At 44.6% G+C, this 25,675-nt stretch overlaps 1 protein-coding gene across 1 annotated transcript; it reads right to left on the bottom strand.

Moving 5' to 3' along the window:
• Positions 1–17,063: 17,063 nt before the first annotated feature.
• Positions 17,064–18,814, bottom strand: LOC134204416 (uncharacterized). The gene is made up of 2 exons (XM_062679239.1): positions 18,754–18,814; positions 17,064–17,971 (listed from the first exon to the last, which is right to left on the bottom strand). Exons 1-2 carry the CDS (start codon positions 18,767–18,769, stop codon positions 17,064–17,066), a joined length of 924 nt encoding a protein of 307 aa, XP_062535223.1. The 5' UTR covers positions 18,770–18,814.
• Between the last annotated feature and the right edge of the window lie 6,861 nt (positions 18,815–25,675).

The raw sequence follows: 25,675 nt of genomic DNA, 5'->3' as shown, positions 1-25,675 counted from the left end.
CCACCCAAACCCTTGATTCATGCTCATACGCTCCATGCTTGCACGCACATTAACGCTCCTATGGGTTTGACTTGTGTGCCCACCCTTCTCATGCCGTGCGGGACTAACTTTTGTGCCCACCCTTCTCATGCCGTGCGGGACTAATTCTATGCCCACCTTTATCGTACCATGTGAGACTGCTCACCTCTTTCATTCAGTTCGCGCTGACACATACTACTCGAGTCATTCGACCTAACACTCCCTCTGGCATCCCTTGTGGGACTCTTCGCTTAGGTTCCCACTTCTGACATACCATGTGAGTCTGACTCACCTCATTCGTGCCATATGAGACTAGCTCAACGCGACTCAACTCATTCCTTTCGTACCATGTGAGACTGACTTGGATGCTCCCCCACACTCCTCTGCCACGCCACGGGGTATAGTCGTAGGAACCAACATTCCTGCGCTACTCCCAGCGCGGCGTGTGCAGTCCATACATACACCTATTCATTCACCCTTCTGCCATGCTTCGAGGTGACGATCTCGGTTGCCACCCGCTGCGCCATTACCTCTGCATGGGCAGACCATTCGCACACTTCTTCGCGTTCGGCACTTTCGCTCTAACTTACCAATCATAAGTTAGTCATGCTTGTCGATTGTTGCTCGGCGCGCCAGATTCTCTGCAAGCTGCAGGCAATCTGAGTGGTTGCAGTCGAGACTGCGTTCCACTTCTCCACCGCTTGACACATCCTTTGGATAAGATTATCCGGAGTTGTGTCCCGGCCGCAAACGTCTAGCATTGCTCTTCTTTCGACGTCGAAACGAGGACATACGAACAGTATGTGCTCTGCAGTTTCGTCAACACCTGGGCAGTCAGGGCAGACGGGGACCTCCGCGTGTCCAAACCTGTGGTGGTACTGTCGGAAACAGCCATGGCCTGACAGGAATTGTGTCAGATGGAAGTGAACCTCCCCATGGGGTCTCCCCACCCAGCTTGATATGTTAGGAATCAGCCGGTGGGTCCACCTACCTTTCGAGGAGTTATCCCACTCGCGCTGCCATCTGGCAACCGAAGTCACCCTGGTACGCTCGCGGGCTCCTCTGGTGCCACGTAGGTCAAAACACTCCTCGTCCTCCCGGATGACCAGCCCGACTGGCATCATACTCGCTATCACGCAGGATGCGTCGCGCGATACCGTGCGGTAGGCCGATATCACCCTGAGACACATCAAGCGGTAGGTGCTCTCCAGTTTCTGCAGGTAACTGGTTACCCCCAGTGCTTTTGCCCAGGACGGGCCGCCGTACCTAAGAATAGATGCGGCAACGCCTGCCAGTAGCCTACGTCTACTGGCGCACACCTTGGAGCTGTTGGACATCATCCTCGATAATGCCGCCACAGCAGTCGAAGCCTTCTTGCACGCATATTCGACATGGCTACCGAAGGTAAGCTTGTCGTCTATGATGACCCCAAGAATCTTCAGACTCCGCTTTGAAGTGATCGCGACGTCTCCCACGTGTACAACTGCATGTTGTGCCGACTTACGGTTGCTGACGATAACCACCTCCGTCTTATGTTGAGCGAGCTCAAGGCCTCTCGCACTCATCCAGTCCGCCACAGTGCTGATCGCGTGTTCTGCGGTTAGCTCTACTTCGGGGATTGACTCCCCGTAGACCTCTAGGGTTACATCGTCAGCAAAGCCGACGATCTTCACACCAGGAGGGAACTTTAGCTTCAGAACCCCGTCATACATCAGGTTCCATAGTACCGGACCCAGGATTGACCCTTGCGGGACTCCTGCGGTAATAGGAACACTTTTCTGACCGGCATCGGTCTCGTATAGCAGCACACGGTTCTGGAAGTAGCATTCCAAGATCCGGTACAGTCCCACCGGCAGGCTAAGCCGGTGTAACGAGAGCGCGATGGCATCCCAGCTTGCGCTGTTGAATGCGTTCTTCACGTCCAGTGTCACCAACGCACAGTATCGAATTGCTCGCCTTTTCCGTTGGATCGCTACCTCTGCAGTCTTGAGGACTGAATTGATAGCGTCCACCGTGGACTTACCCTTCCGAAAACCAAACTGGTTACTCGACAGGCCATCCGTACCCTCTGCATACGGGGTGAGCCTGTTGAGGATGATCCTCTCGAGCAGTTTACCCGTCGTGTCGATCAGGCAAATTGGTCTGTACGCCGATGGGTCACCCGGAGGCTTCCGGCCTTCGGCAGCAGGCAGTACCAACTTCTGCCTTTTCCATCTCTCAGGAAACAACACTCATCCAGGCATCTCTGCATAGCTAGCCTGAACATGTTCGGGTTCGCTATGATCGCTGCCTTAAGTGCACTGTTTGGAACTCCATCGGGGCCTGGAGCTTTGTTCATCGCAAGGGTGTTAGCCACTGCGAGTAACTCTTCGTTCGTCACCGGAGCCACCATTTCGGCCACACTCCCAGCGCCTTGCAGCGCAGGAGGAGGCCAGGGACTTGTGGCTCGGGACGGAAGAGTACTTCGATAATCCTCGCCAACCGGTCCGGTGACCGTTCGGGGTGAAGAGCCCCTTTGGTCTTGGCCATCACGATCCTATAGGCGTCACCCCACGGATTCGCATTGGCACCCTCGCACAGGTTGTCGAAGCACGCTCTCTTGCTGCTCTTGATGGCCTTGTTAAGGGCCAGTCTCGCAGCTTGAAACACTTCCCGGCGGACCGCTCTGTCCTACTCGGTGCGGGCTCGGGGCGTCCTACGTCTAGCCGTGAGGGAGGCTGAACGTAGGGCTGCAATTTCGGCACTCCACCAGTATACCGGGCGTCTGCCATTTCTTGGCAGGGCTTTCCTCGGCATAGTAGCGTCGCACGCGCGTGATAAGACAGCTATCAGCGCATCCCCGCTTAGACTGTCGGTGTTGGCCTCCAGTCCCAGGGCCGCGGTGAAAACTTCGCTGTCGAAGTGAGTGGTCTTCCACCCACGGACCTGACAGGGATCACCTGCCCGCCCTCGGACGCTGCACACCATAATTGATCTTGAAGCGAATTGCTAGGTGATCACTATGGGTGTAGCCCTCGTCTACCCTCCAGTCCAGGTCCGAGACCAGACTAGGGCTGACAAACGTTACATCTATCCATGACTCGACCCCATTCCTACGGAATGTGCTACTGGCTCCGTCATTGACAAGCACTGCGTCGAGTTTTGCAAGTGCCTCGAGTAACGCTTGTCCCCTCTGATTGGTGCAGCGGCTGCCCCATTCCACTGCCGCCCAAGCATTAAAGTCTCCCGCTATAACGAACGGGCTCCGACCTACTAGGTCGGCCGATAGCCTGTCGATCATCTGGTTGAACTGTTCCATTGGCCACCTTGGTGGGGCGTAGCAGCTACAATAGAACACCCCGTTGATCTTGGCTATCGCGACACCCTCCGCGGAGGAGTGTACAACCTCTTGAACGGGGTACCTGCCCGTTGTGCAAATTGCCGCCGACCTAGACCCGTCCGCCACCCAGTTGCCGTTGCCGGCAGGGACGTTGTACGGGTCGGACAGGAGGGCGACATCGATCCTCGACTCCGAGACCGCCTGCCACAGCAGCTGCTGGGCAGGTGCACAGTGATTCAGATTCAGCTGTGTTACTTGCACGGCTTTTTCCGATTGGCTTCTCCGAAGGGACACGCAGGCCCGCCCATAGCATGGTTCCGGGCCTGCTTTACTGGCGCAGATAAGGCACCTAGGTGCCTTGTCGCATTCCTGTGCTTTGTGTCCCTCCTCGCCGCAGCGACGACACATCTTGCTTCGGTCTGGGCCCTTGCAGTCATAAGACTTGTGCCCGGACTCAAGGCACCGGTAGCACCTGTCCACTGAAGGTGGCTGGAGCACGCTTACTGGGCATACTGACCAGCCGATCTTCAGCATCTTTTTCTCGATGACCTTTTGGCGTCAGCCACCGGTAGTCTGAGATAGGCTACCTGCGTACCAAAGAATCCCCTCTTAGACGTACAGAGGACCGCTCAACCTCTGTGCCGCACTGCTCTTTGACGGCAGAGACGACGTCTTCCGCGGTCGTGACCTCATCCAGCTGCTTACACTGGAGGGTCACTTCCGCACCCAACGACCTAACCTGAGCGCCGTCACCCAAGACCTCCTGGGCAAGCTTTTTGTAAGCCGCCCCGCTGGATTGCGCGCCACGCTTCAGTACCAAGATCATTTCACCGTTCTTGGTACGTCTAACGCTGCGCACGTCCTGGCCCCAGGGCCGATAGGCTATCGGCCGCTCGCAGCGATTTAAGGACATCGGCGTATTTGTCCTTGTCGGTTTTCACCAACAAGGCCTCGCCTCTGTCTCTCACTTTCTTCATTGGTCGAGGGTGTTCGACTTCCGCCCCCTACTGACCAGTTGCCAAGGATTCGCATCCCCTTCGGCGGGTACCGATGGCTGGCTGGGGCCAGCTTGTGGCTCAGCAACTTGTGCCTGTCTAGTGCCTTTCGCCTTCTTGGGCATACGCCCTTCAGGCTCCGGTGCACCATCCAGGCGACGCTTCGCCTTAATGGTAGCGCGTTTGGGTCGCTTCTTACTTGGCGTTTTCTTGCCCTCACTGGCCGTAAGGGCGGTCGCCTCTATCGCCGCAGTAACACCGCTAGGGGAGGAGAGGGCCTTGGTCTGCGTACCTTTGGCTATCCTCTCTGCTTCCGCTACACGCCTGATGTAAGCGACCTGTTCTTGTCTTGCGACACGAACAGCTCGCCGGAGCACCAACAGGCTCTGCTTAAGCTCCTTGTTGGTGTTCTGCCTGCCGCTTACGAACTCGATGATCTCATCGAGTTGCTCGGCCACCACCCGTATCCCGGGTAGTGGCTCGTCAGGCGTGCAGGCAGGGCTACTCCCCACCACCGCTGGAGACTCTTCGGTGCTGCCAATAGCAGCAGCCGTCACTCCACTTGCCCCCTCTTTAATAGGGGACCTCGCTAGGCCCCTTTTGGCAAAGGGGTCCGTCACCTCCAACTCCAAAGATAGGTTTCGTTCAGTACTCATTTCTTATGGGTCCCCCTTGCGGCTGCCGCCGAATCCTACTGGAGTAGTCGCCTTTAGTGATCCCATGGTTATCTATGCCTGCCTTGCGGCAAGCAGGGAGGCCATGCGAGGGTTGACACTTGCGTGTTCAGAGCCTACTCCCACCCAGTAGGCAAAACTGGATGGCAGGATTGGGCAGCGTGCTACAAGGCCCGCCACGGTTTTATGGGACGGAAGACAGCCTAGCCATTAGCCCACTCGCCGTTTCGAGTCAGTGTCACCCGACCCTACTAAGAGAGTAGAATGTCAGACTGCCAGCCCTCACTTCACAATATAACAATATCCAAATACGAAACCAGTACACGCAACCAGTATGCCATAATCAGGGTCTTACTGATATCAACCCTGATGTGCCAGTGGCACTCTCTGGGCTTGTGCTTTTGAAGCGGCACACAGTCGCTTTGATAGAGTCTGCTTACGGGCACTTGTGGTTTTTTGGGAGGGATTTTAGCAGAGCCCACTGCTAAATCCCACCACGCCCTAGGCAGTTCTCCCTGACTCACAGACAGCTGGGGAGGGGTCGTCAAGCCCTTGGACATGGTCCCTGCTGCCCCCATTGGAAAAGGTTTAGCGGGTCGGGGATGTAGTCCTGCCTCCCTCGATTGCTGTAGTAGGTAATCGTCAAGCCCTTGGACATGGTCCCTGCTGCCCCCATTGGAAAAGGTTTAGCGGGTCGGGGATGTAGTCCTGCCTCCCTCGATTGCTGTAGTAGGTGGTCCCTAACCCCGCACTTCCTGGACAACCCAAGATGTCTGTTGAGCAGATTCCCCCTCCATTTCTTAGGAAGAAAAATAAAACACGGACAGACAGACATTTGTTCAGCTCGACGAGCTGAGTCGATTGATATATAACATCATGGGTCTCCGAGACTTCTATAAAAAGTTCGATTTTGGAGTGAAATGATAGCCTTTCGGTACAACTTTGTTGTACTAGAAAGGTAAACGCGGTTTTCCTCTTCAAAATCTTGCTGCACTTCGTTCCAGTTTTTGAAAGTTTTTTTTCTGATACGATACCAAGGTTTAAATATAGCATTGTAAAGATAATTAGAAGAGCTTTCATATCGTACTAACAAAAATCGTGATATAATGAAGGAAAAAAATAAAAAAAATCTAAATACGGAGAAAACACTGAAAATTAGATGTATTTTCAACTTTACAAGTCAGCCACTTTTTTTCCTCGCATTTCCCCTCGGAGATATTTAGTTGGGGATAATATCTGGGATGTGTACTTTCAGTTTGCGGAAAATCTTGCGCAAACTTGCGCCATTTTGAGAAAACGCGATTTGAAAAAACGCTTGTGCTCCAAAACTTCTCTGTTTTTCCTTAGTGTGCATCATTGCAATACAAATTTCCATATTCTATTATAATAAACGTTCTTCCCTATATGTACTTGATATTTTGTGAACAAAAATTCGATGTCGTTTAGAAATGTATATATATACTATGGATAAAAGAGGCAAAATATTAAGCCCTTTTCAAAAGTTAGTCGCGAAATGACTGGAATTGATACTTAACAACATTTTCCTGTTATGAAAACATTAAAAACATCTTATAAGCTCGAAAAAAGGAAGAAAATATTGTTGTCCGCCAGTTTGTATGGGGAGGCCCCATAGTGCTATGGAAGAAGTTTGCGATGCACTTACGAGATGGATTTCACAGAAACCGATTGCTGAACTTTTAGCAAATTTTCAATAGTAAATACCCAATCATTCATAAATATTGTAACACACTGGAGTCGGTTTTCGCGGAAGATATGGGACATAGAAAACAGCGTGAATCTCAAAATATGGCTGAATGAACTATGTAAATCCCTAGAGTCCAGTGAAAAAAATTGCATAAAGCGATTCGTGTGAAAAAAAACCGCGTGAAAACCAACTTCAGTGTACATCAGCTATGTTGCGTTGACTCTTTCTTGATCGAATGGTTAAAAAAAATTGATAATACATTGAGAAACGATCAAAGTCTATCGTATTTTCGTGACGTTTTTCGATTTTTTACAATCGTAAAGTGTACCCCAATATATAAAAGACAGACGTAGTTTTACGTCAAAAATAATCCCCCTTTCTAGATGAAGACGCAGAGAAGTTTCGTAATAGCACTTTTGTGAATTTCTGGACTCAACAGAAATTTTTTAAGGGAATTTAGAAGAATTGCTTCGAGAACTTAAAATAATCTTGCGGGAATAACATGAAGGACTTCCGGACGAACTTCCTGAGGAACTTTCGAAGGAATTCCTAGAGAAAAAATCCGAAGAAATTCTTGAAGAATCTTCATGAGAAATTCCAGTAGTATTTTTATTGAACTTTTGTAGGAATTCAGGAAAGAACTTTTGATGAAACTTTCCGAAGAATCAATCTCAAAACAAAACGAATCTATGACAAAAGGTCGAAAGACAAAAGGTCGAAAGGACAAAAGGTCGAAAGACAAAAGGTCGAAAAGACAAAAGGTCGAAAGGACAAAAGGTCGAAAAGACAAAACGTCGAAAGGGACAAAAGGTCGAAAGGACAAAAGGTCGAAAGGCACAAAAGGTCGAAAAGGACAAAAGGTCGAAAAGGACAAAAGGTCGAAAAGGACAAAAGGTCGAAAATGACTAAGGTCCAAAAAGGACAAAAGGTCGAAAGGGACAAAAGGTAGATCAAGAACAAGTTGATAACAAGTTGGGTGTATTCCGAAAGAATTTATGAAATGCATTTAACTTCAAGTAGAAACAACACACTCATCACATCGATCAAAGTTGAAGAATGAGCAATTTTCAAAGAAGGAGTAATGACTATGAAACAATATTATGCCTAAATAGATAGTTCTGTTAGAGATAAAAAGATTGTTGAGTTAGGAAATTAATAAGTCTTGTATTGCGCGAGACAGAGTTGTCCGATACAATTGGCAAAAAAAAAGTTGCTCTTTTATTTTAAACTATTTTTAGCAATTAAATGAAATCCATTCAATGAGTGGGTTGTAGGACAAAAGGTCGAAGGTCAAAAGGTCGAAGAACAAAAGGTCGAAGGTCAAAAGGTCGAAAGGACAAAAGGTCGAAGGGTCAAAAGGTCGAAGGGGGTTGAAGGACAAAAGGTCGAGGGTCAAAAGGTCGAATGACAAAAGGTCGAAGGTCAAAAGGACAAAAGGTCGAAGGGTCATAAGGTCGAAGGGACAAAAGGTCGAAACAAAAATACTACGTCAAAAGGTTGAAAGGACCAAAATGTTTTTCTTATTTTCTCCCTTCTTTCTTATTACTTCTTCCTATTTCCTTCTATTCTCTTCTTTCTTCCTTTTTCCTTCTTACTTCATGTGTTCCCTTCCTTCAATTCTTTTTCCTCCTAACTTCTTTCTTTCTTCCATATTTCACCTTCTTTGTTTCTAACTTCTTTCTTTTTTCCTTTTTTCTTCCTTCTATCTTTCATTTTTCTTCCTTCTTTCACCTTTTTTCTTTCTTATTTCTTCCATCTTTTTTCATTCTTTCTTCCTACTTGCTTTCTTCTTTTTTTCATATTTTTCCTCCTTTTTTCCTTCTTTCTTCCTTATCTCTTTTCTTTTTGTTCTTTCTCTCTCCCCCTTTTTTCTTCCTTTTTGTTTCCTGTTTTTCTTCCTTCTTTCTTTTCACTTTCTTCCATTTTTTCTTCTTTATTCTTTCTTTTGTGCTTCTCTCTTCTTTTTTTCTTCCTTCTTCCATCCTTATTTCCTCCTTTCTTCTTCCTTTCTTCTTCTTTTCTTCTTTTTTCCTCTTTATTTTTGCTACTTCTATTTCCATCTTTCTATTTTCCTTCTTTTTTTCCTTTCTTTCTTCTTTCTTTCTACTCTCTTCCTTCGTTCTTTCTTCTACCTTTCCTTCATTTTTCTTCTTTCTTTCTTCCGTCTTTGTTCCTTCTTTCCACTTTCTTTATACCTCCTTTTTTCCTTTTTTCTTTTTTCCTCCTCTCTTCCTTTTTTCTTCTCTCTTTCTTCTCCCTTTCTTCCTTTCTTCCTTATTTCCCCCTCCTTTCTTTCTTCCTCCTTCATGTTTCCTGTTTTTCTTCCAACTTTCTTTTTTCTTTTATCTTTCTTCTCTTTTTCCTTCTTGTTTCCTGTTTTTCTTCCAACTTTCTTTTTTCTTCCTTGCTTCTTTCTTTCATCCTTCTTTCTTTCTTCTTTCCTCCTTATTTCTCTCTTCTTTGTTTCTTATTTCTTCTTCCTTCCTACTTTCTTCCTTATTTCTCTCTTCTTTGTTCCTTCTCTTCCATCTTTCTTCTATTTTCCTGTTACTTGCTTCCTCCTTCTTTATTTGGTTTTGCTTCATTGTGTCTTCTCTTCTTCTTCCTTCCTCCCTGCTTTCTTCCTTCTTCTATTTTCCTTTTTCTTTCTTCTTTTTTCCTTCTTCCATCTTCCTTCTTTCTTTCTTTGTTTTCTTCCTCTTCTGTTATTTTTCTTTCTTACTATATATGTTTCCTCCTTTCTTCTTTGTTCCTTTTCACTTCTTATTTACATCTCACTTCTTACTTCTAACTTTTCACTTTTCACTTCTCACTTCTCATTTATTTATGCTCACTACTTTCATCTTGCATCTCACTTGTCACTACTCACAACTCCCATCTCATTCCTTGTCTTTTTGTTCTTTCGACCTTTTGCCCTTCGACCTTTTGACCTTCGACGTTATGACACATATACGACCTTTTGACCCTTCGACCTTTTGTCCTTTCGACCTTTTAACCCTTCGACCTTTTGTCCTTTCGACATTTTGTCCTTCGACCATTTCACCTTCGACCTTTTGACCTTCGACCTTTTGACACAGATTCCAATGAGTGCAAGTAATAGATGAAAATCTAGGTTTTCTGAATGTCGCTTCAATCTGTCAAAAGAGTGTACTCCGTAGCCACCCAGGCGCACGCATTGAAAATACACCTGCGTGTAATATACGCCGGTGTATTTGATGTGCGGTGTGCACCATTTTGACAGATCGAAGTGACATTTATAAAACTCAACATCCATCTATTAGTTGTACTCACTGAATGAATTTTATTTATTTGTAAAAATTGTGAAAAATAAAAGATCAGAGTTTTTGCTAACTGTGTAGGACAACTCTGGTGTTTGATTCACTCTCTCCGTTTCAGTTCCTTGTCCATTTCGACCTTTTGATCTTATTGATCTTTAGTTTCTTTCGACCTTTTGTCCCGTTCGACATTCTGTCCGTTTCGACCTTTTGTCCCGTTCGACGTTTTGTCCTTTCGACATTTTGTCCCTTTCGACCTTTTGTCCTTTTCGACCATTTGTCCCTTCGACCTTTTGTCTTTCGACGTTTTGTCTTTCGACCTTTTGTCCTTTCGACCTTTTGTCTTTCGACCTTTTGTCCCTAACCCAAACAAAACATCAAAACATCTCAAAGAACAACTTCCGAAAAAAATCTTTAAGAAACTTTCAAAGCAATTCCAGGAAAAAATTGTATGAAATTTTTATAGAAATTCCTGGAGAAGTTTCTCAACTTGCTTGCGGAGGAATTTCTGGAGGAACTAGCGGAAGAATTTATGAAGGAACTTTCGAATGAAATCCTGAAGGAACTGTTGGAGGAATTCATGGAGGAACTTCAGGAGGAATTCCTGCAGGAGCTTCTGGAGGAATTCCTGGAGGACCTTCTACAGAGATTCCTCGAAGAACTTCCGGAGTAACGTCTGGAGAAACCCCTAGAGGAACTGTTAGAGGAACTTCCGGAAGAATTCGTGGTGGAACTTCCGGATGAATTCCTGGTGGAACTTCCGAAGGAACTCCTGGTGGAACTTCCGAAGGAATATTTCATTAAAAATTAAGTGCCTATATTCCGTGGATTAAGCCACCCGACTTGGACATTAATTTACAATGTTGTGAAAACTCATGTGTGAATATGTACATTACTATGTGGAAGATATTGATTTGAAAAAAAGTATTGGAGGTAATCACTTTGCCTTCGATGGGACCGCTAGACTGTGTCGTGTCCTCAATTTCACGAGCGAACTTTCTTCCACGAAAATCGTTTACTGAATGACTCCTCTGCTTTGTGCACAACCTCATTTCCGCTATGGACTTTGCGTTTCCATGTTGCGTTCGAGTGTGCGTTTTTCATTGTTGTTTTCCCTTCAGAAACTTTTTATACACTCAGGTAACGAAGCTAACAGAATAACAAAGAGGCGCAATTTCAAAATTGAAACAGCGCGTTTGCTGTCAGATTGGTGGTTCCAATCGGTACATAGTTTTAAAAGATAGGAGTATTGCGCCACTTCTATATGCAGGCACTTTAAACGTAGGCTGATATTGCAGGCTCGTTCAAGTAGACTGATGCTACGTCGTACGCTCGTTACAATCCAGTCATTTTGTTTCCTAAACTTTGTTATTATTTATTCTAGTTATAAGTTCAGGTTTGCGGAGCAGATTACAATAATCATTCCCTTGATGTTTACTATCCAGGACAATTATTTTATATGTATACCGCCTCATTTACTACATTCTTTCCCATCTCCACTGTAAACCACAATGTCTAGATTTTATTTCCTATCTATATGACACAGTAAAGGGTCTCGCACAAGGGATACGTTTTATCGGATCAAACTATTTTTGTTTCCGTTTTGTTTTGGGAAAAAAAAATCAACCTGCTGTTAATAACCGCCTGCATACTATAGATAGTGGAATATATAGATGAGCGAAGATAAATCCTCTGTCTCCAAACGAACTGTTAAACGTGTCTCCAAACGAGCATGACGTCACGATTTCAATGGAAATGTTAAGGGCTGTGACAGGGGACTGAAGAGAAGGCTAATACGCCTACCCACCATTCATTCAATATGGTGTACAATGTTTTTGTTTTAGTTTTGTTTAATTCATGTTAACAAAACTTCAGAAGTATCGACGAGCTATTTTTCGACATAAAGAAGCCATACAAACACAAAAGACTCGATGTACCTTAACTAATTGCAAGTTTTCGCCAGGAGAAATTAATTGCCGATAATTGGCACTAACTGCGTACGAACCAATCACCCAAAATGAGCGCTGCATTCGGGTATACTACCCAGAAACAGGGTACCAAAAACGATGTTGGGTAGAGTGCCATTGTACCGCGGATGACAGGCGTTTCACCCTCCTGGGCTGTGACGTCATATGCGCGCGTGCATGGTCAAAAAAATCGACTCAGCCATGCTTTCGCTCATCTATAGATTCTACTATCTATACTGCATACCGTGCTTATTTAGAGTGTTTTAATAGGAGTTGGCAAAATAAAACTGAATAATAACCCGTTTTAGTACAACGTGTATGATGACATTTTATTTCACCCATTTCGCCGATGAAACTATCAATGCTTATTCTACACAGGTTCGGTTATGCTTGCCTTTTGTTCGTGTTAGTGCCCAAATACAATTACCGATTCCGACACTTAACGAACACGTTTATGCTTTATTGCCCGAACCTGTATAACATACAAACCGAGACAAACATTGACTGCTGGTGAATAAGCACATTCTTCAACTTATGACGTCAGAACTTTCATGTTTACAAGAGTGAAATAGCCAAGGGTTCTTTCACAAATTACGTATTATGAATTCTGTTAAAGCTGAACAGAAACAATACAACCCGTCCGTCTTCGCATGCAGCAACCCAACGATAAAATCGCAGCGTTGAAACCACCTAGATTTGAGAGAGCCTTTATGATAATATATTATAATAAAGTGTTTTATTATTATTAAATATTATTTATTCACTTTCACCAACACCTTTCTAAGGTTTTTTTTTTATCTTTACCTAGTTAACAAATCATTGGTCACTTCTTTTATCCTTACCTAGTTAACAAATCATTGACACTTTAAACGTCAAACTATTCTTACTGTTTACTACTTTCTTTCGTGTTTTCCCCGTTGTCTCCATAGTTTCAATTTTTGGGTTTTCTCCGGTTTCAATTTACGATTTAGTGAAATAAGCGATATACAAAATTATCGTTGAATCTAGTAGGCTTTTTCATCAAGTTTCTGTTACGAAGTGGTCGCGAATCTTCCGAATGCTGGACAGCAAAACGATTGGCATCATAAAGTTCTTCATCGTGTGCTGGGCTTTCCGTTTCTTCCGCAGCTGGGGCCTCAGCAGAAGTTGTCTCCATTACCGGATCCTTTTTAACTTCCTGAATATTTCTAGCATATTGTACTCCTGTGCTGCTTATTACCACTACCTTTGGCCCTTCTCTAGCAATTACACGGAAGCGTTCTGACGAGAAAGTCGAATCGGTTTTACTTCGCTTTTGACGAGCCAGCAGAACCACATCCCCAACTTTGATGTTCGATTCTTTGGCACCTGAACTGAATCAGCATATGTCTTACTGGACAGCTTTGTTGCAGCATCCCGGTCACGAACCTCATCTCGATCCAGCTCCTTGGTCAACGAACTGCTCCATAAACTGGGGAACGTTCCACGATGCTTCCAACCGACCATTAATTCGAACGGTGTCACTACAAGCCTAGAGTGAGGAACCAGTGTGTTGTGCCGGTGAACAAACTCTTGGAGAGCGTGTCGCCAGTTCCTTCCATCCAGTTTTGATGCCGACAGTGCCTTAATAATCCCCTGGTTCTGTCTTTCGACTGCCCCATTGGACTGAGGACTTAAGGGGATCGACTTTCGTACATCAATCCCTTTGCTTTTCCAAAATTCGATAAATGCTGCGCTCTGGAATGGGGGACCATTATCACTCTGCAAGATGATAGGCAATCCCCAAGTCTGGAAAACCTCGCATAATGCAGCATTTGTACTCTCAGCATCCATGGCCTTCATCTCTACCACATGAAGGTACCGAGAATACACGTCGATCACAACCAAGAACTCTCCTGTACCAAAATGTGGAACCGACAAGAAGTCAATTTGAAGGCTCTCCCAAGGTCCTTCCGGGAGTTCTCTTGACACTAGCGGCACAGGCGGATTTCGTTTGGACAGTAACGCGCACGTTTCACAATTCTTGATGAAAAGCGAGACTTCCGCTGACATCTTTGGCCACCAAAAAAATTGGCGCATTATGCGTTTCATAGCCACCTCACCAATGTGTCCTCCATGGGCAGATTCCAAGGCTTTCCTGCGAAGAGTTCGAGGCAACACCGCACGTTCGTCCTTAAACACTAAAAATCCAAGGCAATGTAATGTTTTTTTATGGGCTTCGTAAGCTCGAATTTCAGGCGTCCATTTTCTTTTATTTAGCGCTTCCCGGACTGATTGCAATTCTTCGTCGCTTTCTGACATAGATTCAATTTCACTCCAAGTTAGTTCCATGGATCCTGAATCCAGTGCATACAGGAAATGTTTCTCGTTATCATCATCAAACGGTATGCACTCCTGCGTTTCTGGAATCAGTCTGGACAATGCATCGGCTACATTTTCATTTCCCGGTATGCGTTGAACGGTGAAGTCATAGGGTTGTAACCTCAAGGCCCAACTCTCAGCCCGTGTCACTGCTCTTCTTCCCAAACGATGATTGGTATGGAAAATATACTGATTAGCCTCAGCATCAGTTCGAATCACGAAGGATGTTGTCAGCAGATAATAGTTAAACCGCTCAACGCCCACACAAGAGCAAGCGCTTCTTTCTGCGTTTGCGGATAACGTTGCTCTGTTGGCGAAAGCACTTTAGACGCGCAGGCAATGATTCGTGGTTGCCCATCTTCATTGTACTGTGCTAACACCGCTCCGAGGCCGGTTGGTGATGCATCCACAAAGAGTTCGATGCGATCCGCTGGGTTGTAGTATCCAAGACGCTTTATTGTTTTCAGTGCTTCATTTTTCAGGTATTCAAATTCTCGCTCCTCGTTTTCGGTCCAATAGAACTTCTCGGAAACTGCCAATGCTCGTAAATGCTCCGTTTTAGTAGCACGGTGTACGATGAATTTATCCACAAACGTGATCAATCCGAGAAAGCTTTTGACTTCTGATGAACTAATTGGAGTCCTGAATTCCCTGATCGCTGAAATTTTTCCTTCCTCCACCATCCAACCTTGTGGCGTTAATGTAAAGCCTAAAAACCCTACAATCTGGCTTCCAAAAACGCACTTACTTTTGTTCAACATCACGTTGTGATTCGCCAAGCACGCGAGGACGGAGGCCAAATTCTCGTCGTGCTCTTCTTTCGTTGACCCGAAAACCAAAATGTCATCCTGGTAATTCCTGCATCCTTTGCATCCTCCCAGCACCTTCCGCTGCAATGTCTCCTGGAACACATCTGGCGCGTTACAGAGACCGAAAGGGAGTCGCACACACCGGTACATCCCGAACTCTGTGAAGAAGTTCGTCAGATGTCTTGATTCTTCATGCAGCTCGATGTGGAAGAATGCGTTAGTAATATCGATAGTGGAGAACCAAGCTGCACCATCTAGCTCTGCCAAAATCTGCTCCAACGTCGGCATGGCGAACGGAGTCCGATAAATGTATTTATTAGGTCCTCTTAAATCAATAACTAACCTGATATCTTCCTTCCCTTTAGGTACTACCAACATGGAAGAGCAGAAGGAAGTATCCATCCTATCTACTACTGGTTCTATGATGTCAGCTTTAATCAGTTCCTGTATCCTTTTTTTTTTCCACAAGAGGCTTCACAGCGAATGGAATATTAAAAAGATATTCCGACAGGGCGGTCTCGACTTATCATAATGGATCTTCACCGGAGGAACGTTGAACTTGGGAAAAACATTGTCAGTAGTTACTGCTGCAATTTCTCCAGCAAATGGAGATTCTTGCCAATCAAGTTCCTGGTTTCGTATGGGCACGTTGAGTCCGAGCATTAGAACGCTGTACCTCGACGCGGTTGTTCTACTCAAAAGAGCACGTACCTCGTTGACCACATAAAATTTCTCCAAAAGTACTGGCCTGTCATCTGAGATGTATAAATATGCCAGAAATGTCGCTGTTACCTTGATAGATTCAGAGGACGCGTACGCCTTCAACGGTCTATCCGAATCGTGGTTCACTTCAAACACCTCGGTTCTGTACTTGGGATCTGAAATCAACCTATGGAATAATTCCTCGGTGAATGTGTTGACCTGGGCCCCAGAGTCGATCAGAAATGGACAGCGTAGTCCGGCCACCTTTGCGAATATGATTTCCTCGTTTGCCGACTTGTATACAGACTGATCAAGTGGTTTTGACAATGAACGGTCCAGCTAGTGAAACAAAAGTATCAAACCATCAAATACCATTCCATAAAAAAATGTGTATTCGTTACTTACAATATTAATGCTTTGAGCAAAAAAATCGTCCTTTTTTGGTTCAATTTCCAAAACTGTCCTCCGAGAGGATTCATATTTTGTTCCAGAAAATGGTTCATTGGAATCAGTGAGCTTGGTTGTTCGGACTGTTTTAACCGAGATAGGAGTACTCGGATAAAGTTGACGACATGGTTGTGTGTTATTTTCTATGTCGTTGCATACACGGGATACCTGTGCAGTAATACAACCACAAAATATGTGTTAAACATTTTCTTAGCTTGTTTATTCTGATAAAATTGTATATAACAAGAACACGAACGGTACAACAGATTCAAATTAAATTTCTCATTCAATTCTTTTTTTTCGACTCAACGTTACTTTTACAAGTTCTTTCCAAACTATCTTTAATAATATCATTTATTGATTAAATATTTAATATTTCGTTTTAGGTAATTACACTCATCTTTACTCAAGCTTGTCTTCTTTCCCCGCACTTACCGTATCTATGCCAACATCATCACCCTCAAGTTTTTCCACGGCGGCGATTTTAGCGGAAACACCATCCAAACTTTCAGGAGCTGGACGTTTGAAGCTACTCGACTTACAAGCGCGTTGAATATGTCCCGCCACTCCGCATTTGTTGCATATTTTGTGACTCACTGGGCAGTTGTTTGCAGTATGGTAAACGCTATAGCAGCGCCAGCATCTTTCCCCGTTTTGAGAAGGAATGTAAGATTGGACCCGACTATTTGAATATGGCAGCCTACCTCTAGGAGCACGCCAGTTGGCTCGTCGCGCCGGATATCCACGACTGTTCATGCCTCCACGAGTAAAACGATTTGGGTCCCAATTGTACGTTGTTTGGACCGGTGCGATCAAAGCCGGCGATGCTTTTTCAGACTGCTTACCGCGTTTTTGTAGTACGTACTCCTCATTGAGCCGTATTGCTTCGAGTTCACGAACCTTGTCAACGAGATCGGTGAATTTTCCTTGCGGCTCAGCAACTTTAAAGCCGTAGTCCGCACGTCCCTGCTAATAGCGTGCTCTGCAACTGTGGCCACTATTTCTTCGAACTCCTTATCATCGTCATATTCGCATAACCGAGCTGTTGAACCTACTCTCAAGATGAAGTTAAGATCAGACTCATCGTGCTTCTGTAGCATCAATGACAGCCGACGCCTCATCAACATAACATCGGATCCAGAACCAAAGTAGGTCTTTAGACGATGCAAAGCGTTAGAGAAGGGTTCGGCGTCAGGATCTGGTGCGTCGCAAGCACTCTTCGTATTGCGGAATATTTCAAGCAGTCGTGGTCCTGCCTTCACTTTAAACACTGTATACATGGTCACTTCATCCTCGATACCAGCCAGTTTCATCGAATCAATAAGCAAATCTTTCCATTCTTCAAATGTTTGTCGGTGTATCTGTTCGTCGGCCGCTGCCTTGCACTCCGGTACGTTGATCGACGCTACAGATAACTGGTTCATGGAACATAGGAATCTTGACTCTTCCAAACTGCGAGACGCATTGGGAGTGAACGCCATGTGCCGAGTGCTGCTGAATCCAGTCTGTGCATCGAAGTTTGATTGCTGGCTATCCGGATTGCTACCTGTATCCCTTGTAAGGCCAGCTCGAAGCGCTTCAATTTCCTTACGAGATTTTTCGAGTTCGCCTGCCATCTTCTCTCTTATCGCTCTTTCTTCGGTCAGCTGTTTTGCTAACGCTGCCGATAGTTCGTCTTCCACTTCTTCCTCTATATACTTCGGTGCTCGCACATATTTTCCTAGAATCAAACAGAGAACAATTTTCTTACACTTACGAGCCACAACCTGGAGTCTTACGCGCTCCATCTTTATATTAATCGTTTTAATAAAGTGCCAGTTTTAATTGCATCTAGTATCCAATGAGAGAAATAAATAATCTAAAATTAAACGGATGAGTCTTAGGTTTCCTAATGTAACTTTTTTCGTTTGCAGTAAAGACTCACCGTTACAGATTTTTCACATCTAAGATTCGCTTTCTGATTCCCTCTGTTATTTATTTATTTTTTTTTTGTTTCAGAGTCCTGAGGCTGGCATCCCCTTTTTTTTGCCTTAGGCCAACTAACTATACATATTTTTAGGACCCGAGACTTGCACGATCTGTTTTCCATTTTTTTTATTGCGGATATCGTTTGTTCTACATAATTGTTTGCCACAGAGACCTGAGACTTGCACGCTCTGTTTTTATTTTATTATTTCATTTTCTTTTTTTTTTTTTTTTTGCGTATTTGGTTTATTCTACATATTGTTAGCTACAGAGACCTGAGACTTGCACGCTCTGTTTTTTCGGATATAATTTGTTCTACATATTGTTAGCTACAGAGACCTGAGACTCGCACGCTCTGTTTTCATTTTTTTTTCTTTCCACAGCTCTCGTTTTATATACTGTTAGCTACAGAGACCTGAGACTTGCACGCTCCGTTTATATTTTACTTATTTTTTTTTTTTTCAAATAACACTGATCTACATTATTCGCACTTTGTAGAATCCTGCTCACTACACGGTATTTCCTGCCATTACTCACCTGCCGACTGCGCCATGTCGTGTCCTCAATTTCACGAGCGAACTTTCTTCCACGAAAATCGTTTACTGAATGACTCCTCTGCTTTGTGCACAACCTCATTTCCGCTATGGACTTTGCGTTTCCATGTTGCGTTCGAGTGTGCGTTTTTCATTGTTGTTTTCCCTTCAGAAACTTTTTATACACTCAGGTAACGAAGCTAACAGAATAACAAAGAGGCGCAATTTCAAAATTGAAACAGCGCGTTTGCTGTCAGATTGGTGGTTCCAATCGGGTACATAGTTTTAAAAGATAGGAGTATTGCGCCACTTCTATATGCAGGCACTTTAAACGTAGGCTGATATTGCAGGCTCGTTCAAGTAGACTGATGCTACGTCGTACGCTCGTTACAATCCAGTCATTTTGTTTCCTAAACTTTGTTATTATTTATTCTAGTTATAAGTTCAGGTTTGCGGAGCAGATTACAATAATCATTCCCTTGATGTTTACTATCCAGGACAATTATTTTATATGTATACCGCCTCATTTACTACAGACTGGTGCTTTAACCAACTAAGCTACGAATACATTAGATTTCTCAAGCATAGCCACTCGTGATTTGTACAATCACATATCCTTTGCTAATATATAGAAGAAATAACTGATGATTTCCAGAATAGTTTCACGTCGAAATTCAGACTATTAGGTGCTATCGGTTCATAGAAATTCATTGGATTCTCCTGTTGAGACGCAAAAAAATCCGGTAAAATCCTAAAAAAAATCAAAGGAATGATTGCAATAAAAATCAGGTCTCCGATCCACGCCGCCGTCTCTGACTGACGGCGTGAAGCCGAAATAGCCTCCGTCGTCGATATTTGAAATATATCTGATCTTTCCTGAACTTCTCTACCCTCTAGTCAATCTGTTCCCACAGGTCTTGAATCAATCCAGAATACTATCATTCCGTTTGCAACCACTTCGCATGAGGGTGTTGTATTGATTGTTTTCCAAAAACATATAAAGAAATAAAAATTCTACATAGTCTCTCGGTATACCTCCCCGTGCTCCCTCGTAGATAAACGTAGACTTTATTGAAATCCCTTCCTAACCCTGAAGAGTCAACGTGGTGTATGGATAGCCCCTAGCCCGAACAGGAGAAAATAACTCAATAATACATAATTCTGTTATTGACACCTTACTCTGTTATGAACTTGTCTTGCATAAAATGTAAAATACATACTCGGTTATTACAGTACCAAACGCAAAATAAATTATTATTCGTTTGGTATTAAAATTCCCGAGCCTGTTATGCCTGAAGTATTTTGCATATTAATTTTTGGCTATTATTTTTTGGTATTTTAGCTCTTATGCAACGCAAACTTATACAAACTTCTGTTATCGAGGTCGTCGCTCCTGCTCGGGAGCGGACGATGAATCATTTCAAGCAATAAAATTAGCCATATCGAACATATGCCGTTCTTACCAGTGCAAATATGCAGCAGACAAACATTTGATACTCGAAAATGGGAACGTGTCTCTCTAGCGGTAAATCTTTGCAGAAACATTGGTTCTCACTCAGAATCCTATAGTAGCCAAGCTGCACGACAGCAACCGTATAGTGACGACACTCGCACCTGTCGTACCGACTTTCCGGTCGTGTTGACTTTTGCAGACTCACATGTGTGGCTCGCGAAATTCAATGTTGCCCGTCATCAGCAGCAAGATAGCATTAGATGAACATTAACACGTTCCATCGTCCGTTTATTCTGGTAGCAAAAGTAAAATGTGCGCAATGCTCAATTCTCACTAATGGATTATGCGTTTTTAGTTTACTGTTTTGTGCAGTGCTGTTCATATCGTAAATTTGAACTTTTGTATTTTTGGTAAGTAAAAATAATTTAAAATAATACTCGCAGCATGTGAATTTGAGTTTAAAAATAATTCCAGCGAAAGCCTACACCTCCACGAACTGAAAACATGTTCATTTGAACTTTCCCGCGACGCTCATCTGCGCAGCACTCAATGCAAGAAACGCAAGACAAAGCCAAAACTTTTTCAATTTCGGGAATTTTAATTCCCAAATAAATAATTCCCCATCTACGACAAATTGTTCTCTTTTACGAGTGGCACCGAAGAGGCAAGAAGCGAACCCTTCCGCCGCCAGTGTTGGTTGCACTTACTTCGAGCTACTTGCAGGCAGATGTTGCTGTGGAAATTACTTTCCTCATATAGCTCGTGACTGCGGATAGATGGGTACCATTCGACCTCACTTCTGCACTGTGAATATATTTCCACAGCTGGGACTGAAATTTTGTACCAATGATTTTGGTGTTAGCCTCAACGTTTAGTTCATACACATTGTAGTTTAATGATTTTCCACAGTTGCAGCTTCTTACCACAGTGTTGCATAGAAGGGACCGGCTCTAGGTGAGAGTGATTACTAGATTACTAGTGATTACTGGTTTATACGATTTTTGCAGAATTTGTTTTGAATTTCCCGAGATTTTTTTTTAATTCTCTCATGAAATTTTACATAACTTTCTAGGGAAAGTATAAATTACTGCGAGAAATTTCCTAGAAAAGAATTCTGAATTTTCTCGGAGAATTCATCTGAATATCCTCAAAAACTTCAGCCGGGAAACTATTCTGAATTTCCTCACTCATGTGTCCTGAGGATCCAAGTTTCAGATTCCTATTGACTTCTTTTATTTCTTTGTTAAGGCAACGTCGCGGCGTTCAGCAACACAGATTTTTCACATTATGTAGCGTACACACGCTCGAATACGTTGGACCAACATTGACTTCGCTCCCAAGAAAATGCTTTGGTTGCTACTTTATTTGACCATGTGCGGCTCGGTTGAAAAAAAATCAAAGTGGTTTGATTTTGGATCGCCGAATATGTTTGATCGTTTGTAGAGAAGTCGCACAAAAACTAATTATTTTTTTATGCTTGGTGTTTAAGTTGGCGCTTCGGTCGTTCGTGTGTGATATTGTTGGTCGAATAAATGAATTGTTCATGCCACTGATGGTAGAACTTGGTGAATGTTTGATGTAACAAGAGGTGGAGTCAATGTTGTTCAAACTGCCTGACCGTGTGTACGCTGCATTAAGGGGCAAGCCAGTGTAAACGACAGTGGGCCAGTGTCAAAGAATACGGACTGATTTTACGGCGACGACTCTTAGCGCGAAACAACGGACACGAATAGGAACATGGAACGTTTTAACCCTAGCCCAGCAGGGTAAACTGGCACAACTTGCCAATGAGGCATGCCGCATGAAGCTTGAGTTCCTGGGACTGAGTGTAGTCCGTTGGCCAAACTTTGGAGAACACAGAACGCCGTCGGGACAAGTTCTGCTATACTCTGGTTTACGAGGTGAGCGCGGTGAGAGCGGTTTACTAAGCGCTCAGGCACACTCTGCGCTTATGAAGTGGGAACCTATAAGTGAAAGGATAATCGTTGCCAGATTTAGAACACGGGTCCGAAACCTTACTATTATCCAATGTTATGCGCCAACCGATGCTGCCGATCTGCAAGACAAAGAGAACTTCTACAGTCAACTCAATGCCGTCGTAGATAGATTTCCGGAGGGTGATATCAAGATCTGTTTGGGCGACTTCAATGCGAAGATCGGATCCGACAACTCGAACCATGAGCGCATTATGGGACGCCATGGTCTCGGAGAAATGAACGAAAACGGAGAGCTGTTCGCAGAATTCTGTGGTAATAATGACATGATGATCGGGGGATCGCTCTTTCCTCATCGACCGGTTCACAAGGTCACGTGGATCTCCCGTGATGGCTTTACAGAAAATCAAATCGACCACATCTGCAAATCGACGATTCAACATACGCCGACTGGAAGATGCCACGGTGAAACGGTCCTTCGTAGAAGAACTGGAGACGCGTACTGCAGATATTCCGGAAGGTGGCAGCGTGGAAGATCAATGGACCGCCATCAAGAATGCCTTCATCGCCACCAGCGAGAACAATCTGGGCGAACTGCGCACCCAGAGAAAACAATGAATCACCGATGAGACCTGGAGGAAGTTAGAGGAGCGAAAAGAAGCCAAAGCCACGATAGAGCGATCGAAAACCAGAGGAGCCAAAGTCTTAGCCCGTCATCGATACGCGGCTCTTGAGAAGGAAATAAAACGCTCATGTCGACGGGACAAGCAAACGTGGGCAGACTCTGTGGCCGCCGCAACCGGGGACATTCGCCTCCTCTACGATATCTCACGACGCTTAAGCGGGGCGAAGATGAATGCAACGATGCCTGTGAAAGACGCGAATGATCAGTTATTGACCGACCCAACTGACCAGCTGAAACGCTGGTTCGAGCACTTCGAACAACTTTTTCAAGTGCCAGCCAGGCCATCACCACCTCGACATGATCTGCCTAGGATCCTACGTATAACCGCATATCAGCCGAGATACCCAAAGCTGACCCCATGACATCCGCTCAGCTACTGCATCATTTATTTCGTAATATCGGGGACACCACAACTTTCCCGGTCGACTGGATGCAAGGTATTTTAGTGAAGGTGCCCAAAAAGGGTGACCTGACTGTATGCGATAACTGGCGAGGCATTATGTTGCTGTGTACCGTTCTCAAAGTTCTGTGCAAAATTATCCTAGCCCGGATTCAGGAGAAGATCGATGCGACTCTCCGGCGGCAGCAGGCTGGATTCCGTGCCGGAAGATCCTGTGTGAACCATATTGTCACGCTCCGCATCATTCTGGAGCAGGTCAACGAATTCCAAGAGTCCCTTTACTTGGTATTCATTGACTACGAAAAAGCTTTCGACCGTCTTAATCACGAGAATATGTGGGGCGCCCTGAGACGCAAGGGGGTTCCTGAGAAAATCATCGGCCTCATCGAAGCACAGTACGAGGCCTTTTCGTGTAGAGTGCTGCACAATGAGGTCCTGTCCGACCCTATCCGGCTCGTGTGAGGCAAGGATGTTTACTATCACCGTTACTGTTCCTCATCGTTATAGATGAGATTCTGGTAGATGCGATTGACCGTGAACCAAACCCGCGGGCTGTTATGGCAGCCTATAACCCTGGAGCACCTAAACGACTTCGAATTGGCGGATGATGTTGCACTCCTCGCGCAACGGCACTCTGATATACAGAATAAGCTCAACGACCTTGCCGAGCGCTCCTCTTCGGCAGGTTTAGTCATCAACGTCAACAAAACCAAATCATTGGATGTAAACACGGTAACTCCTTTCAGTTTCACAGAAGCCGGGCAACCAGTGGAGAATGTTGAAAGCTTCCAATATCTTGGTTGCCAAATGGCGTCAGACGGCGGTTCATTAACAGATGCCTGCGGTATATAATTCGGGACTGGTGGCCACACAACTGGATCTCAAACAACGAGCTCCATCGTCGTTGTCACCAGAGGCCGATAGCAACAGAAATTCGGGATCGGAAGTGGGGCTGGGTCGGCCACACTCTACGTAGGGGCGGAAACGAAATCTGTAAACAAGCATTAGACTGGAACCCAGCGGGACATCGCAGCAGAGGCAGACCCAGAGGCTCATGGCGGCGAAGCCTCAATAAAGAAATAAAAGAAGTCGACCGAAATCTAACCTGGCAACAGGTTAAAGCGATAGCCGGCCAACGCTCAGGATGGAGATCTTTCAAGTCGGCCCTTTGCACCACCGGAGGTGTACAGGATCCATAAATGAAAAAAAGTGTAAACGCGACAGCGCGAAGCGACAGTTCACTGATAATAATTGCTCGGTGCTCTGTAAAACATCACTAAGCGGATTTTTTTTTTACTGATTTGTGATAGCGGAAATGTTCCGATCTTCATCTCACTGGACATATATTCACCTCATCGCGAAACAAATAAATACTGCACCAATTCCATCGCTTCTTTCTGAAATCATGCGTGCCCACCGCTAAAAAAAATCACAAAAATAAGAAACAAATCAAGGTTTTTTTTTATTGCTTTATTTTTGATAAGATGAACATCAGATCTATGAGATGAGATCCAGTAGCAGTTCCCCTATAGTGTAAAGGGATTCTTTTTTTTATCAATTCATGCGTACATTAATGAAGGATTGGATTTGGCGTTGTTCGTGAAACCTGCTGCCTATTAGAACGCCGTTGCACTAGAGGAGCAATATCATCAGTCAAATCGATGTCCGAGGGAGGTGTGGGCAGTGACCAAATAGGGAAGTAATTGCCCTTAAATAAATCGGAAGACTCTTTCAACTGAAAAGCGGGGAGTAAAGACCGACTGACAATGGTCACGTCGATGACAGTTGCCGAATAGCCGTTGAAAAAAAGGGTGAGCCATTATTGAGAGGCACCTAGTTCTGCCGTCTCGAACGCTTCTAAAACAGCAGTATCAGGAACCGACCTCGACCTAGGATCTCACCGCCCCGGAATTATAGATACTGATACCACTTTCAACATCTACTTATACCTCCCAGCAAGGGAATAATGCATTGCATGGAGAGGACCCAATTGACTTTTTGAGGGCTATTTGGAAGACCGTCGCGTGTTAGGTTGAGATAGTTAAAAAAAAAAACATTTGACTTCCGTCTCATAAGTCTGTTTTCAGGGGTTTCCAAAAATGATTACTGCTGTGAAAACCACATTTCTTGACCAATTCCTTTGCAACAAGTTGCATTTCATATGGAAAAAATCCATGGTTCCAGAGTTTTTCTAGAATCCGTTGGGGTCAGTTGCCCTCGGAAAAAGTGTCCATTTGACCAATTTAGGTCAAAACAGATCGTGTAACACCTCAAACTTCATGATTTCACAAAACAATGATAATAATGACATTTTCACAGTTCCTGGGCCACTTTGATTCAATCCGGCCACATCGACCACAATCCGGAGGACTTCTGGAATGGCCATTTGCTAAATTGAGTCAAAATAGCTGGTGCGGTACCTCAAACTTCATGTGCGAAATCATGATTGAAGTA

This window comes from Armigeres subalbatus, unplaced genomic scaffold, assembly GCF_024139115.2.
Source record: "Armigeres subalbatus isolate Guangzhou_Male unplaced genomic scaffold, GZ_Asu_2 Contig564, whole genome shotgun sequence".
Taxonomy (NCBI): domain Eukaryota; kingdom Metazoa; phylum Arthropoda; class Insecta; order Diptera; family Culicidae; genus Armigeres; species Armigeres subalbatus.
This window is presented reverse-complemented; position numbering and strand designations above follow the sequence as displayed.